The sequence below is a fragment of the Alosa sapidissima genome, chromosome 7, assembly GCF_018492685.1.
Source record: "Alosa sapidissima isolate fAloSap1 chromosome 7, fAloSap1.pri, whole genome shotgun sequence".
Lineage (NCBI taxonomy): Eukaryota > Metazoa > Chordata > Actinopteri > Clupeiformes > Clupeidae > Alosa > Alosa sapidissima.
In genome coordinates this window covers 38641869-38660208 of record NC_055963.1, presented here as the reverse complement: position 1 = coordinate 38660208, position 18340 = coordinate 38641869, and the positions used below count along the sequence as shown (strand labels likewise).

The window sequence follows — 18340 nt, the reverse complement described above, 5'->3', positions numbered from 1 at the left end:
CCCCCCCCCCCCCACATACACAGTACATTGTCTTCAGGATCTCCTTCAACACACATCCTCTACATACTTACAGCACACTGCCCCCACCTACCCACACACACACTACACACACACACACACAGTCACTGCTCCACTCCCCTCCCGCCCACACACACATCTTCACTGTCATCACTCACATACATCATACATACAGTACTCTGCTTGCAATAGTAAGTCCCTTTACCATACTTGCAGTACACTGCCCCCCCCCCTACATACACAGCACATTATTTCATCAGGAAGCTTCTCCAACACACATCCCCAACATACTTACAGCACACTGCCCCCCCCCCCACCAATACACTGCACATTGTCTCATGAGGAAGCTTCTCCAACACACATATTGCACACTGCCCTCTCCCCACATACACAGCACACTATCCCATCTCCCTTGTAGTGTTGTCACGATACCAAAATTATGACTTCGATACGATACCTGCCATAAATATCACGATGCTCGATACTGAAACGATACTACGGCGAAATCCTAAGATATCTGGAAAAGAAAGGACTCATACCTCCTCCAAGTGTATTGAGTCATTTGTGTTGAATTCGGTGCACTTTTGTAGTGTGCAGGTCAATTCTGGGTTCTAAACTTCTCAAATTCCTACATAATTATTTTTTATAGTCAGTAAAATAGTAGGCCTACTTTGTGAGATTAAGTCCTTTATTGTTTGTTATAGTTTATTTACATTGTGTTGTGTTTTAGCAATAAAGAAGCTTTAAATAGCCAAACTAGGCTAGATCAAGGTCAGTGTTGAAATTACTGCATGCAAATCACTAAATGCTATGCAGAGGGGCCTAATCTTTAGGCCATCTGATGTACAGTATTGATGGGTTTCATCAGGTCCCTTTCCACAGGTGTATTAATCAAGCACCATGCAGTCTGCATTGATAATCAAGGTGCTTGATTTTATACACCTGTGGAAAGGGACCTGATGAAACCCATGAATAGGCTACCCTAGGCCTTCCCATGTTCATGGGATTTCTTTGACAGTTGCAAAGGGAAAAATGTGAGGATGGTCTTCTTTGCGCCCATGTGTACAAGTACGACGTTCCAACCACTCAGGTCTTCGTCAGATAGGCCTACACCATTACCCGTTGCAATATATCTGTGTGCATTCCTACATTACGTCTATTTCTTTGATAACATGATTTGCTACCACGTAACAATAAGCCGCTATTATTATTAGGACTCAACACGCGGTGGTAATATATGCTGTGGGTTTTAATTAGCGCATTTCGGGTAGCCTATCCTACATCTGGGCAATAATTATTGAACAAATTGCAGTTTACATGCAATGCCAAATATTATCAGTAGTACTGACCGAACATGAAATAGATTGTTTGGTAGTGTTGGTAATGTTATTCTGGCGTGAACATTGCGCTTTCATCACGTTAGCACCCTATGATTACAGCTCGTTATGTCTCGTCAAAATGATTACAGCTCGTTATGTCTCGTCAAAATTCATTGATGAAGGAAGGTTCGCTTTATCCCAGAGAACCATAGTCGTTTCACTTAGGCTAGACTAAAACAGAATAGAAGAGAAGAACTTGGCACTAACCATGTAGTTGTGTTTTCTATAGCATATTTAACCTGTCGTTCTTTGAACTCTTTAAAAATGTTGGGATATGTCTGCGAGTTGTTTAGCCAAGTTCCATGCGTAGCCTACTGCTTTTAAATGACTTTGAAACATATTTTACAAACGGGCCTCTCTGTACCTGATGGCTTGCCTTCACTATTCGCGATGTATCCGAAATAGTTCCAGATTTCACATCACCTTTTGTTTTATCCACCAGGCCGAGGACTGTCGGCAAAGAACTATGTTTACGTTGCTGCGCGCGCACTCACTCAGAGCTGCCTGCTTGACACGCCCACTTGCCTAGATGCGTGCAAGGAGCAGTGAGAGCAGCAGTTCACACACACAGAACGTTATTATTTTAATAAAGTATCGATTCTAAAAACGTCGGAAATCGTATCGTTTTTTGCGTGAAGGCATCGTGATACCTTTTTAGTATCGATACACCGTGCAACACTACTCCCTTGTCATCCCCCCTAAAACTGGCCTCCATAGGCAGCATAGAACGGGCGAATAGGGTAAAAAATTTAACTCCTTGATATTCTTCTGAAACTTTACTAGTTGATTATTTATGTAGAGACAATATTTTTTTGCATTACAAGTTTTCTGAAAATATATGTTTATGCATGTAATTTAACAATATCTCATTAATTATGCACTAATTTGCATAAATTTCAATTACAGACATCAGAATATTAACATTGAATGTAGTCACGTTCAGGTTTGCCTTCAGAACTTTTTCTTGATTCAGAGCCTTAAAAGAATGGCTTGTTCAAGCACCAGTCCTAGGTTATGCCGATTTCAGTCGTCCCTTTATCTTAGAGACGGATGCATGCCATACAGGATTGAGGGCAGTTCTGTCACAGGAGAAGGATGGGTTACAGCGACCAATAGCCTTTGCTAGCCAGGGTTTGTGGCCAAGTGAGTGGGCAACACGTTCACCGTGTACACTGACAACAATCCCCTCCAATACCTGCAGTCAGCGAAACTGGGCACTCTGGAATATTGCTGGGATTCTCAGCCTGCCCTTCTTTATTACAACATCAAATATTGTCCTGGGACATCTGATTGCAATGCCGATACCCTTTCTAGGCTTCCCACAAGCCCCACTAACACTTTGCGATCTGTGTCACACGGCCTGGACGTCCCCCTGCCGCTTGCCATAGCCAACATACAAGCCTCGAGTGCACCTATCCAAGACTCTTGGATGACAGAATCTTGTATGGTGGACACCATCCCTGGTTGAACCAAAAGAGACCTGAAAGTCCTGCAAGGGACTGATCCCTGTATTTCCAAATACCTGTGGTTTTGGTTACAGGGACGACCACATACCCGTTAAGACAAGTGGAGTGAACCAATGGAAGTCCGCAGTTGATAAAGCAGTGGTCCCAGATACAGGAAGTGGATATGACCTTGTACCGAGCGATCCAGGCTCCTCCTTCCAGGGATCCAGTGCTGCAGCTTTTACTGCCAAAGGTGTTGCGAGTCGAAGTGCTCACTAGCCTACACAACAACCACGGCCATCTGGGAGTGGACAGGACCACAGATTTGATATGACAGAGGTGCTACTGGCCCCAGATGTGGCATGAGGTTAACGGCGAGTGAATCCCGTTTGCAGCCATAGAAGAAACACAGGACAAATTAAACATTCTGGTTTTCTCCGAGTGCAACGATGATAGACAGACATAATTTGGACAAAATATACAGCATATTAACCTCCGTTGCTCAGCCAAATGCCTTCCTGTTACGTCCTGTTATCACAGAGTTACAGGCGATAAACTATTTTTGATGGTCACAAGTTTACTTCATTAGCGTTTATTTCTTTGATTATTAAAGAGTGTTTTTCATTTAAAGGCTTGACTTCGTGCTTATTCAGAAGAGCATTTAGTGGTCTCCCCAATCCCAGACGTTCACATTGCATGTTTGTTTGTAATGGATGCAACCGCGAGATACGCTTGTCATAGGTGCCGATACCGTGGGTGCTCTGTCTCTCGGGCACCCACTGAAAACATTGAGCACCCACGTGTGCCAGCTTACAGTCCCGGCTAAATTTACATTAATTTAAAATCAAACATCGCAGTTTATGTTAAATTCAGCATCTCTCAATGTGATTGGATATGTTGCTGTCAATTCCCTACTTCATATACTAACCACCAATGAGAGCGTCTCTCGTATGAAAATTCCTGACACTTCCCACCTGAAGAATTAACGCAAGGCTTTGTCGGGTCTTCAGCCCCGATGTTTAAAATGTATATAGCCCTGAATATCATTTTAAAAGTAGTCTGACAAAGCTTATTGTTTTGTGACACAGCTAAACACTGGTACCTCATAGAACGTCTATAACATAGCCTAGGTGGTCGCAACTCACAAAAGTAAAGCAGATAGAAAGAACTCACGCAAATCTAGCCTACAACACGCAGACAGCTTCATGCGCAGGGGAGAGAGTGCACTGTGCTTTATGATTGTTGCCTTCTGATGGTATCTTGCTAATTCACTGAACTGCATTAGGTGACACAAATGGTATTGCCTTTATCTTATAACTCCTTGTCTGAGCGACTACCAGGCCTATGGTTTTTAAAAGTCAGATGTTCCCTGACAAAGACATTCGAAAATTAGTTTATTGACTTGAAAAATACACTAATTTTTGCAAACTCCCTTCATTCAACCCTTGAAGACATCGCGGTCTGGTGCGCTATGTAGATCGTTTCTCGTACCATTTAATTTCTCAGAATTTAGGTCTACTAGTCCTACAATAATGTCATCACCAAATACATCTTTTATTTTTAGTTGATCAACCACAAAGAGTAGCATAGGCCTACTGTGCACAGTGCACTGACGACTGTAGCAGCCCAAGGTAACCAGTTGTTGTAGATGAGAGGCAACCCCTTGTTTCAGATAGCCTGGACAACATGTTACCTGGGTGTTGCCTACGTTATTAATTAATGGTAGCCTACAATAGTTAATTGATTCGCGTAACATATTAGTTGGCTCAAAGAGTAGGGAATCAGGATGGAGAGAGTCACGCGTGTGTTGCTTTTGCGGGATCGAATCCAGTTTAATGCTAGTTTTCAAAACATATTTTTTACATGTCTTTTGTCCGAGTGGCTGTAATGTAGCCGAGCACTCATGGCGTATGAAAAGCGACTTCAAACCGCCTAAAACAACTTGTTTGTGAATGTCTGACAACTGCTGCAGCGCATGCACGCGCAAGGAAACCAGTAGGTGGAGAAACCAGAAGGCACACAACACTGGAACGATTTTAAGGCTACTTCGCATAGGCTACTACTCAATGGTGCTATTTCACACGCATTATAGCGACCCCCACTCACTGGGGTTAGGTGGAAGGTGTTAATAGACGATTGGCGTAGCCTACAGTGGACTGGGGCTTTCAAAATTGCTCAAAAATGATGTTCGAATATCCCCTCTAAAATAAACACATGTATTCGAATATATTGGAATATCTAGGCTATATTATTTGCGCATTATGTCAGTGACGCGCATCATGTCATCTGTTTTTAACTTTTTGTATGGTTATTGCTTGACTGGGGGGATCCCAAGCAGCTTTCAGCCATAAGGCATTTCCTAATTCACCCGACACTGATATTCAAAATGTTGAAACTATTTCGGCATAGCCTATAAGCAGTTTAATTAAATGTAATGTTAGTTGTAAACAAACGGGCTACTTGGTGAGGCTTGGCCTCACAGATGCGCTCTCGTGCCTTAAATGGCAATACAAATCTTCACGATAGGCCTATTAACTGACCGCCCGATTCACGTTGGCTGGGGGGCAGGGGGGGGGGGGGGCCATCAGACATTTGTTCCCAAGGGTCCATGAATTGTTAATCCGGCCCTGCCCCCAACAAACGCAACTTTCCACCTCTGAGACAGCTGAAAAGAAGTCTAGAGGACTCACTAAGACCTACTTACTGTAGGCTGCACAAACCACAGGCCTTTTTTTGGGCAAGCCAAAAAAAGGCTTTTTACTAACAGGATGCATCGTTCAACTAACCAACATGTAAGTTACGACTGTTTCCCAAAACTGTCGTACTTACATAGTACTGTAAGTTTGGACCATGATAGTTTCCAAACTTCAGTAGTCTGGACTAAGGTGGTTAATGACGTTTAGTAGCACGTGAACGGGCACCTGCACATACTTCTGTGGCGCATTGCGTTAAGGCTGGCAGATGACAGCCGCCGTTGCACAGCAGTTACCAGTCCCCTGTCCAAGAGTTCGAATCTGGGTTAAGATTGTACAATATTGACATCGTTGTTTACCTAAGTTTATCTTTTGTGCAGATCATATTATCAAAATCAGAATCAGCCTTATTGGCTTGGTTTGCGTAAACTAACAAGGACCCCCCCCCCTCCATGAAAATCAAAGGCTACATATTCTCAGCTGACTCGTCAAAAAGTGCGCACCACCTTATTATTATCTGCAGGTGTGTGACTTTTACTTACGTGCACATGGATGCAAATTGACTTTTAATTTATGTATTTTCTGCCTTGGGCATTTTAAAATATGAATGTATGGTGGTTAGAAGTGTAAATATCAATTAGAAACCTAAATATATTTATAATTATTAATTTGCAAACAAATAACTGGCGTCGGATTCATCAGATTCCAAAAATAATTCCGTGGAAATGCATGGATTCCAGTTGCTGCTACTGGAAGAAACTGGAATCCATACATTTCCACTAAATTATTATTGGAATCTGATCCCTTATCATACCTGTTCATTCTTTCTTGTCGCTCGACTTATCGTGACTAAATTCAAGATGGCTGCAAACGCTAAACTTCGTGAAGATACTGTCTGTATAAATCGTCTTGTAAGTAAACTACTAGTGCTTTTTCAAAGTTCTCAATGTCTCGTTTTAAATGTCAGGGCCCTCGGAAGTCTACCAAAAAGTGTGGAGATACATTGAGCCTCGTAAATGGCATAAAACAGTGGTTTATTTGCATGGCTAGCCCGATGCCGAAGCACCACCATTGAAAAAGCTGTTGGTAGCATCGGCTAACTAGCGCCAGATTTTGGAGTGCAGGGGACAAGCCAAGATGGGCTATGAGACATACGTTCACACTCGGTATCATGTTTCAACACACTTTAGGTCAATATCACACCGGAATTCTCCTTTAATCGATTCCGTATGACCTTTGACCCCGAGCCGTTCTAGTCAGTAAAAATTAGACTGTAAAATGAAGGAGAGAGAAGAAAACGTGCTGCCTGGATCATTGATTGGAACATTTACTTTTAAAAAACGGCCTGATGGTGTTGATAAAAAATAAAGTGTTGAAAATAAAGTCCTCTGCAATGTCTGCAGCAAGGAATTTGCATATCACCGGAGTTCATCAACTCTATAGTCGCACATCAATGCAAAGAAATAAGTGTTGACATTGAGGGGAGTGTTTATTTATTTTCATTGTGTCCCCTAGGTTATATCTGTGGCCTGAAATGCCTTGTATGTGGAAAAAAAAAAAACTCATTCCCGAAGCACTTTTGAATTTATTTCCTCAGCATATTAGGTCATATCATAGATTATTATGGCAATTATTTGAACACTGAAAATAATAATAAAAGAGTTTTTGAACTTTAATGTCACTAATGCTGATTATTCAATGATTCATTTGAATTTAAATATTTAAAATACTTTCACAGCAAAAATTATATATGCGATTAATTTAGATTAATTAATCAAAGAGTATGTAATTAATTAGATTTTTTTTTAATCGATTGACAGCCCTAATATATATATATATATATATATATATATATAATAGGCCTATATATATTTGGATGGATAGGTGATGGATGGACGGAGCCTAGTTGTAGGCCTAATGTTTAATGTGAAAATAAAATTAGTAGCCTAAGAGAAATGAGGAGAAATAAGGCAAGATAAGAGTAGGCCCTAATTGGGGAGAAAAACTGAGCCTTGGCTATTTTAAGATCTTAACGTGAACTTAAAATAAGATTTGAGCTGAGACAAGGATGGATATATTCCACGGCTGGTTCCTTGAACCCATTAATCAGCAAGTTTAATTCTATTTTTTTTTTTTTTTTTTTTTTTTTTTTTTTAATGTTGATCCAAAATCCTGGAAACCTTTAAGGAACATCACGTTGTTGGGCAGTGAATGGATGTGTTAAGATTGTGGTGGATCAATCAAATTGCCCTCTTAATTAAATTGTAAATATTCTGTGGTCTCAGTTCACTGTTGAATGGGTAGACCTAGCTTCAAATTGGCACTTTTAACAATCGCCTGTCTCAGAATATGTATAAGAGTCGGTCCAGGGCAATTCCGCGCAAAACTGTCACACCCATAACACCAACACAATGCCATGATATTTAGTTGACGTTAGACGTGACAGTTTTGCGTGGTAATTGCCCCCGATTGTTTTATAAAGCTCTGTTCTCGCTGTCTAGCTTTCTCCCCTTTAAGCAATCCATGATTTGAAAATAACTTACTTATCGCTAACTTACATATCCATCCGCTTGTTTCTCGTCACGTCTCCTCTCCTCGCTCGTTTTCCCTGTCAGGCTATCAGTGAGTCTCTTCACCATATAACTTTACTCACCGACTCGACTTTATCAGAATGCACAGATTTCACTGGCTGAGTAGCAGCAAGCGAGATGATGGTTCCTGAAGCTGCTGAAATAGGCTAAATGCTGTTATACTAAACTACGAAACATTCAGTGCAGCTTTTGAAATCTTCCGTGAAAATCTAAATTATTATGGTCCGGGTCCGGATAGGATCACGTCAAGGTCCGGACTCGGACCGCGGTCCGCCATTTGACGACCTCTGCTTTAGTGTTTTAGCAAACATCCGGACGCAGTCTTTATGAAGGTGAATATGGTCATAGAGGCTGTGGACGCCAGGTGGACGGCATTAAAGTGCATCCACTGATTATGTCTGCATTAATCTTTTGTATAGTCTAAGGGTGAAAGTCAGTCCTTTGCAAAAGGGTGGAGATTACAGGGTTCCTACACATTTTCCATTTCAAAATTCCATACTCAAATGTTCAAACTTCTCGGTAGATTTTTCTGACCGTATTCTAGATATTGTCAATGGAGTGTTCTACTAGCATTGTGAAGAGCTGTATAATAATGTTTATTATTAACTTGTTAGCCCTCAGAAAACACTTGCCCATTGTTGGATACTTTTCGATGGGGAAGTGCTGTGTTGGAAGGTGCACTCACATTTGATACAGCATACATATGTTGGAAACTAGTGCACTGCTGGCAGAGGCCTCATAAACTCACTGTAAACAGTATTATTTGTTTGCAATAACAGTTTATCAGATAATGCAGTATCCATGTCCATGTAAAAATCAAAAAAGTCTACCAGTGTTTTAGCCGAAAATAGCAGAGCTAGGTATGGGGCACGTGCATTGAACTGGGGTTTTCGATTTGGTTTTGGTACCAGGGTCCCCTTGTGGGGGAGATTTTTTTCTGAGGACCCCCATTCAATTGTATCTTGATGATGTGGACTGACATCTTAAGCTACACAACAGTAGGAATGATTTATTATGACCTGAGTGAAGTGATTAGTACTGTAGATGCAATAGTCTGGAAACACAAATATTTCTCCATACCCTTGTTTCTTTTTTCCATACTTATCCAGACCTGGAAATTACAAATCAAATTCCATACTTTTCCAGGTTTTCCATACTGCGTTGGAACCCTGAGATGACTGTTTGACTGGGGGAACGTCTTCATTGCCTTCATTGCCACCCTCTGCACAGAGTCTGCCACATGCTCCTGCTGTGTCCTGAGGTCATTGGTTCCCACATGGATGATGATGTGACTGGGCTCATGACTGGGCAGATGTTTCTTGCAAAGGACATTGGAGGACATTATCAGTTTTGGGGCTGTATTGGGGATGTATTGTAAAGGCAATACATCCTGTATGGCAGGCAGTGTTGCTGGAGTAGAGGGCGTGGCAGGTGGTGGTGTTGCTGGAGTAGAGGGCGTGGCAGGTGGTGGTGTTGCTGGAGTAGAGGGCGTGGCAGGTGGTGGTGTTGCTGGAGTAGAGGGCGTGGCAGGCGGTGTTGCTGCTGGAGTAGAGGGCGTGGCAGGCGGTGTTGCTGCTGGAGTAGAGGGCGTGGCAGGCGGTGTTGCTGCTGGAGTAGAGGGCGTGGCAGGCGGTGGTGTTGCAGTGTTGTGCCAGTTCACAGCTTTTCTGAACTAGTTCAAGTTCAGTTCATACATGCTCAAAGTGAACAGTTCACGTTCAAAGTTCAAAATTTTAATTCTGAACTAGTTCAAAGTTCAGGTCATTTTACTTTTTTCGTGAGATATTTAAATAAATACTTTTTTTCACACTACGAGCTAGAAATCACTATACGTTCTTTGAAGCTGCTCATTAGACATTTGCTCATGACACTGCAATTGTGGGTTTCTTACCAGGTGATGAAACTTGCAGCAGTACAGACAAGGTAGACCAGTTCTATACTTCGTGCAATGAAATCCAGCCCTCGGCGCTCTCGTAGTTGCCTGCTACGCGGCGTTGCTATGCCTACCCCGCTCTGCTGCAATTCATCACGGGTAACGTTGTGCGGAAACCAGTATGCTATTCAACTATTTTCAGTCGGACACTACGTTGCCTGCAATGCATTGCGCACACATGTCAAAAAACATTTCTGTCTGGTGATACATGATTTAAGCGGCACCAGCGAGAATACAGGAGGGAGGAACTTTCTCTCGTTGCGTTTCAAAAGAGAAAACAGATGTCACACAACAAATTCCAACGTTCATTTACAGTGATGTCTGCCGTTCATGACACATAATGTGAACTAATTCACGTTCAAGTTCTTTATTAAAAAATGTGTTGCGTTCAGTTCAACGTTCACGAAAAAATTAGCGTGTTCAATGAACGCGTTCTTTTGAACTCGTTCACGCACAACACTGCTGCTGGAGTAGAGGGCATAGCAGGCGGTGGTGTTGCTGCTGGAGTTTTTTTGTGTTACACTCTCTACTTGCGGTCTTAATACCTGCATTGCTTCGTCTCTTATAAACAGTTCTTCTTCATGTTTCAGATGCCCTCTGAGATTCTGTCTGTCTTGCTCCATCTCCCTCATCTCTTCCCACATGTCTTAGGACATAAGGCAGTGAAAGCAAAAGTTTTAAGCAATACAAATCTGTGTTTGAAAAATGCAGAAATGTATTTACAGCTTGGGTAAGACCTCTATACATTGTTTCCTGACTGTTTTTTTATTTTATTTATTTTTTTTATTGACAATATACAGGAAGAAATCCAATGATAGTACAGGTTTTAATACATCACAAAACCTTATACATCACAGAAACAGAACAAACATCCCCACCCTCCCCCAACCCATGGCGACTCCCCAGGAAATAAAAAGATATAAATAGGAAATAAAAAGAAATAAATAGAAAAATACATCTATAATACAGACATGATAAAAATTAGTCAAGTACATAAATGCTGCACCCTTTATTCAACCAAGGTTTAAACTTCATCCCATGCACGTAAAGTTTCATGTACCCGGGCCACAGATCTCTCCATCATAACAATGTCTAGAAAAGAGTTGGCCCAATTGTTTCCTGACTGTTGATGTAAAGGTTACAAACTGAAAATAAGGTGAAGTAGGAAGTGATCAATGTGATTGGTAAGGCTGGACCAATGAATGAAGTTAGTGCCCGTTGCAATGCGTGTGTTGCAAATGTTTCCCAATCGAGAGTAATCAGACTATCTCCATGAGTTTGGATTTTTCCAGGCTACTCCAATGCTCAAAATACATAGCAATTTTAATGGACCTGGTGCTATAAACTCTGAAGTAAAACATTCCTCTGTCAAAAATAACAAGGATAAGGTGCAGTTTTCGCCCCAATTATGCTACAGGACATGCTTGGTGATGAAGACATGGGCCTGCATGATCACTTTTGTGTCCTCAGGAATCAAGATGGGCCCACATTCAAAACACAGCTGCCAAAAAAACTCTGTTGTTGGGTACCATCAAGATGGCCACCTTGAACTTGTACCAAAGTGTGTGCAAGCACTCAAGAGATACAAGGGAACAACAGGTTACTCCTGAAGACACGCCAAGGCAGCTGGACAAGGTACAGTATTTGTCATTCATATTATTCTCTGTATTGTAATATACAGTATATGGCTGGTATGCTAATAATACAGTGGGAGAAATAAGTATTGAACATTTTTTTTCTGTAAGTATACTTACAGTGAGGCTATTCCCATGAAATTTGCACCAGACATTAGTATTAACTCAGGTAATCCACACTGAAAAAAAATCCAAACATTAAAGTCCTTAAAGGAGAATTCCGGTGTGATATTGACCTAAAGTGTGTTGAAACATGATACCGAGTGTGAACGTATGTCTCATAGCCCATCTCGGCTTGTCCCCTGCACTCCAAAATCTGGCGCTAGTTAGCCGATGCTACCAACAGCTTTTTCAATGGTGGTGCTTCGGCATCGGGCTAGCCATGCAAATAAATCACTGTTTTACACCATTTACGAGGCTCAATGTATCTCCACACTTCATTGGTAGACTTCCGAGGGCCCTGACATTTAAAACGAGACATTGAGAACTTTGAAAAAGCACTGGTAGTTTACTTACAAGACGATTTATGCAGACAGTATCTTCACGAAGTTTAGCGTTTGCAGCCATCTTGAATTTAGTCGAGCGACGAGTAAGAATGAACAGGTATGATAAGAGATCAGATTCCAAAAATAATTCAGTGGAAATGCATGGATTCCAGTTTCTTCCAGTAGCAGCAACTGGAATCCATGCATTTCCACGGAATTATTTTTTATTTATTTATCTTTTTTTTTTTTTTTTTTTAATATATATATATATATATATATATTTTATGATTTATCTTGCTCGAGAAAACCCATATTGGAGGTGTTTTTAAGAAACAGAACCCCCGTAAAGCAGCGGGGCCGGGCTCTGTATCTCCATCCACCCTGAAGCACTGTGCTGATCAGCTGTCTCCTGTGTTTATCCACATATTCAACACCTCGGTGGAGACATATATATATATATATATATATATATCTTATTAGTAGGACAGTCTGGGCTACCCATAGTAAACTTTAACTGATTGGTAATCATATACCAGATGTGTTTTGTAGAGATGTATAAAGTTTTATTTTTTACACTAGATATTAACATGTGTGTGATCTTCCCCTTATAGCAAACAATTCACTGTGGATAAAGCAGAATGCTATGCATCATCTTTGTTCACAAATGTTTCAACGAAGTCCAACCATCGTCTTGTATAGCTACTTTAGGTAGCAAGGTTCAAGATTCAATACTTTATTGCCATACTCATGAAATGTGGCACCTATATCATCCTTCAAAGTTTCTATTCAAGGATAGGAGATTTGTCACACATACAAATACTGTAGGTCAGTTTCAGCGCACTTACGTGACTACTTCTAGTATTAGCCTACGCACAACAGATTTTTCTTCTTTAGCCTACATAATGCATACACTTTGTAAACAAACAGCAGCTGTGACAGCGGCCGCATATATTCTGCGTCATATCTCGCCTCTTGTGAACTCTACAAGCCCCCACCCCTCACTCGACAACCACACGGAGATTCTGTAATGTGCGTGTATGTCGTTCACACATAGGTCCGTATAAGGTCTGCAGGTTAGCATCATATCTGAATCATCCGAAGGGTAGGACCTCCGTTTGACAAACCTCCGCATATACTCCGGAGGTTATATCTGAAAGCCCTTATTGTGACTTGTGGTCAGTAAATAGTTTCACCCACACAGAGCAAAAGTTGTTAGAGACAAAAAAGAACATATGGGGAGGGGGATGATGCAGAAAGATAATGTAAATTTGAGGTGGTAATGCCACCATGGCATGAAGGGAAGTGGCCTTTCCACCATGAAGTGCATTATCTTCTGATACCTGAACACCATGGAGTCTATTATCTTGTTTATACGACGGTTGCTACTTGCATTGTGTTCATTTGCTGCTATAATTCCCCATTTTGATCACTGAAAATGTTTTGATCACTATTGTTGTACATGTTTTAGGTTTGTAGAACTACTCCACTCCTCACATTCTCAATTTACTGGACAATCTGCCATTACCAGTTCTAAATGGATGGTTGCTGCTAGATTCTGTTGAGCCTTAAAAAGACTTTGGAAAAGCTACCTGTACTCTAAATTGGTAATAGTCAAAGTTACAGTGGTCCTTCAACCCCTCATGTTTGATTTTCAGATTCAGACATTCCTGACTGACCTGATCTCCATTTGGGAAGAGGTGAATAAACCGGATGCAGCCCTCACAGCACACCGCTGAAAAGCAAGTTATTTTTCTGAATGAAATGCACCAGATATATGATTTTTTTTTTTTTAAGTTCACAATGTTGATGTATTTCAAATTAAAATTTCATTACAATTGTATTTGTTTATTTTGCTTGTCTTTTATATAACATGTCTTATTGTGATATCACCAGTTAACATGGGCGTATATTTTTTACATATGTTACACCTGTGTTAACTTAGACTAAAAGTCCAATATATAGATAGAAATCACAAAATCATTTCAGCAGTTCGTAGTGTAGTGGTATGGAAGATGTAGTAGCCTAGCAAACTTCTTACCTGTTTTGTCAATGACATCCAAGGTTCGAATCCCAGCTAGATCTCTGGTTGTCTTGTTTTATTATTTTTTTCCCGTTCATACAGTATGTGTCGTCTTTGTGTGGATAATGCTTAAACGGACATTATTAGACATAAACTGGTGATGTTTTCAGTGATATCCATTATGTTATCTCACTTGTAAATACTTTGTGAAATTGTGACCCTCTAGCACTCCAGGGGTTGAGGCTGAGCAGAACGCTATTAAGAAGTAGGCAGGGTCGTTGAATATTCACTGATTTTATGCAAATATCACCAGTTAACCTGCTCACCAGCTAAACTCGAACACCGGAAACGAGCACCCATTGCGGTAAATTTCAAACTTTTTTTATAGTAGCTAGCCTAGTAGCTAGCCTAGCATGGGCCATTGAATGAATGGGGGCGGGACTTAGTCACACTCTCCAGTTATATATAATACCTTCATGATCCACACACACACAACAATCCCCCACCCAATGGGTAGTTTTTCCCCATTTGGAACAGAGCCAGTGTTGCATAGTCTGACATGTTTTCCAAGTTCTGACATATTTTAATGAGATAATAAAAAAAAGATAATAATAAAAGGAAAAAAATCTATCGCTTTTAAACCAAATCACATTGGACCTTGCATTCAGTTGCTATACACTGAAAGTATTGTGAATCAGCATTATAATACTTGTGCATGTACTTGTGTATTTCTTGTGTCTTTGGTCTGTATGCAGAATATCCTTTGTTTATCCTTGAATGGTTAGCATTCAATGGGAGTCTATCTAGACACCATTATTCCCAGGTGTGATTCTTTGTCTGTGGGAAGTGTGGGGCTTTCACACTTCCCATTGCCACGTATGGCTGCTACCATTTGGCCATGTGCAAGTTGGGGTGCTACTAATTAACGACCGTCTTGGAGTAAGAGCCCCAAGTTAGAACAACAGATCACGCCCCCCTCTGTTGTAACTTACTTAAAGCTTAGGATTCCTCATGTATATAGTTAGAGATATGGGTGACTCCTCCCATTGAAGCTTGTCTCTCCCTTGATGCTCATCATTGAAAGTTTCCTGATTGACCTTCATCCTGACTGAGAGGCTGTTTACACGACACCGCCGGGTGGATTTTCTCAATGCGTTTCTCAACCGCTTTCACACCTTTAACGACTCCGGCAAGAAAAAACCTCGCGTGTACACACAGAGGTGTAACCGGCTAAATGTGCTGTAGTGCATATGCCAGACCAGTCGATGGCGCCGCTGTGCAGAAGCTTCACGATAATTTCGCGTGAATCACGTAGAAGAAAACATTGTTGAAACAGTTTGTTAAGCCAGAGAATGTCTAATAAGTGCTCTGGTTAAGCAGTCGCATGAAATAAGGAGACTACAGACAATTCGGTTTTCAATTCAACTGTTAAACTAATAAAGTTCATTTTCAAGGTATGTGACTGCTATGTGAAATTTCAAATGCTTTGCCTACGCATTGCATTAGGTCTGAGCACCACTGGAGAAAACACTGTGACAACATGCAGTAAGCTAATGTTTAACTAAGTTACGCTAACGTGTGCTTCTAACTTAGCCACTAAAAGCTGATAGGCTACATTGTGCACATAAATCATGACAGGGGAAAGAAAAACATTTTAATATGATAAATAAATGGTTTGGTTTGTTTTGACAAGCAACATGTCAGGTCGAGTGCAGTGGCTGAGTTGAGAGGTGGGGCTATGTCGTCATAAAGTTGCCGGCTTCGCACCTACAGGCATCTACATGGCGAAAGTTAGCCGGCGGTTTCAAAAGTTTCCACTTCGGAAGCCGGTTTCAAAAGCTATCGGTTTCAGTCTCCTAAACTGCCGGCGTCGTGTACATGCAAGGCGTAACCGTTAACAAAACCTCACCGGTTTCACAAAAACCGGCGTCGTGTGCACGGCCCCTAAGGCCTAGTCCACACGTACCAAACCGATCTTTTTTTCCTCCGTCTTCCCTGGAACCGTATCAAGAATATTTGCGTCCAAACGGATCCATCTCAACACGACTCAACACGTTACTTCATACCCCAGGCCTATAGGTGGCACTGTGTCTTTACAGAAATTCACCAAAACTTGCAAAACTTGCGCAATAAAAACAGACAGAATAGGCTACGGCGAAATGGCTAGTGCAAGGAAACCAGAATTGTTTGTGTGGACTGATGGTGAACTGTCAACTGTAGCCAACTGTAAAACTAATAAACTTTATTTTACGGTTTGTGAAGGGTGCAGTCCTGTCCTTTATTTGGCTAACGCAGGTAGGCCTACTAATGACCTTTACTTTCTTTGGTTGTAGGATAGTCCGTGATTTACATTAGTTTTGGCTATCACCGCAATTAGGCTACTAAACGCAAGGCTTAACGTTACCCAAGTTCTAGGCTATTCTGTCGCCACATTTATAATATTGCTATAAAACCTACGTTAGTAACAGTCAATACTTTTGCCTGCATCAAATCGTGCATTCGCATTCAGTGTGCTACCATCGGCTTAACGTGAGTTCTAAGCGTCTTTGTATGCTTATATCTGATTTCACTCGACTGTGAATGCATGTATATATGTTGTAAGACATGTAAAATAAATGAATGACACTGGCACTACGCACAAATTAATGTAGCCTAAACTTACACCGCACTTTCCTAATAACTTAAGTTCTCTCGCGTCACTGACAGTAGCTAGAATGCATAAAAAAAACACCGGGAAAAACAGTGTTCAGTCCACCAAGTCATAAGCTATCGGCGCTGCGCAGCATCAGTTGTGATATTTATCTTAACGGAGTGTAATCGTAGGTAATGTCATGTATGAAAACTAGTATTGTTAGGCAATACTATAAGTGCAAGTCCAGGGCAGCTGAGGTGTGGCGATGACATCATCGATACGCAAGCAGGATGTGCGGTTTCGCTGTCTAAACGAACTCAAACGGGCTACAGTTTCAGATTTCTCCACTCTGGGACCAGGTTTCAGAAAAGTGCGGTTTCGGGCAGTGCGTTTACAGGATTCGTTTGGACGCTCGGCCAAGACGAAGCAAAACCTCTGCGTTTAACCTAAAAAGCGTCTCCGTGTGGACAGGCCCTGAGTTTCCAGATAACCATGGTACTAGGAAAATTACCATCAACACAAAACGATAGTCAGTTGAAGGATAATACTATGTGCTATATCACAGGGCTGTGCAGTGCTACAAAAAAAATCAGTCTGTGCGATGGATAATTTTCCAACGTAGCACTAGTGCGATACAGTTTTGTGTATGGCAATACAATGAATATGCGTGAGACTGACAGGGAGGCTACACCAATTACCTTCCACTGTGATCAGTGCAACTGGCTACACCAGATTACATTACATTACATTACATTTGGCTGACACATTTTTAGCCAAAGCGACTAACAACATGGTAAACAGTTTAAGTTTTAAAGCAATTCTCACTTTTAAAAAACGGTAGAGTATAGTAAGAATAAGTGCATCAGTGAGTGCTGTTTTTAACAGTTACGTGTCAGTTCAAGATGGCTGGTAAGTGCTAGGATCAGCAAGACTTGTTGTGAAGTGGTACTATGAGAGGAGATGTTCTCTAAAGAGCTGGGTCTTCAGGAGTTTTTTGAAAATGGAGAGGGATGCCCCTGCTCTTGTAGAAACTGGCAGTGTGTTCCACCAACGAGGAACAACAGATGAGGAAAGTTTGGATTGGCCTGAGCGTACCGGTGGTAGAGCTAGACGTCGTTCGTCTGAGGAGCGCAGCGGTCTAGAGGTAGCGTATGTCTGTATGAGGGCATTCAAGTATACTGTAGTCCGGCAGCCAAATGCCATAATTTAGGTGAACCTGGTTTTGTCGGTTAAAGGTTTATTTTTTGCTGTTTCTTGTTGTCAAGGGGTAACTCAGTAAGATTAGAGAGGGTGCCCGGTGATATCCCTTGGGCAATTCTCGACATTAAGCCTTTCTTGTCCAATGTGTTGAATATAAGGTGAGGCACCACAGGTGAATAGGGTAAAAAAATGAACTAGCAGATATCACTATGACACTTCCCCAGTTGATTACTTACATTAATATGGAAAAAAATGTATTACAAGTTATCTATAATATAAAGTTTAAATATGCAAATTAAGCATAATCCAA

General features: G+C 41.2%; 1 protein-coding gene across 3 annotated transcripts in view; it reads left to right on the top strand.

Annotated features, from left to right (window-relative positions):
* LOC121713557 (coiled-coil domain-containing protein 42-like) overlaps positions 1–14018 on the top strand; it is a 91712-nt gene extending 77694 nt beyond the window's left edge. For all 3 annotated transcript variants that reach the window (XM_042098255.1, XM_042098254.1, XM_042098256.1), the window contains exons 6-7: positions 11530–11694; positions 13834–14018. In XM_042098255.1, coding sequence (XP_041954189.1) covers positions 11530–11694; positions 13834–13914 — 246 coding nt within the window. In that variant the 3' untranslated portion in view covers positions 13915–14018. The remainder of the gene's footprint in view (positions 1–11529; positions 11695–13833) is intronic.
* Positions 14019–18340: the final 4322 nt, after the last annotated feature.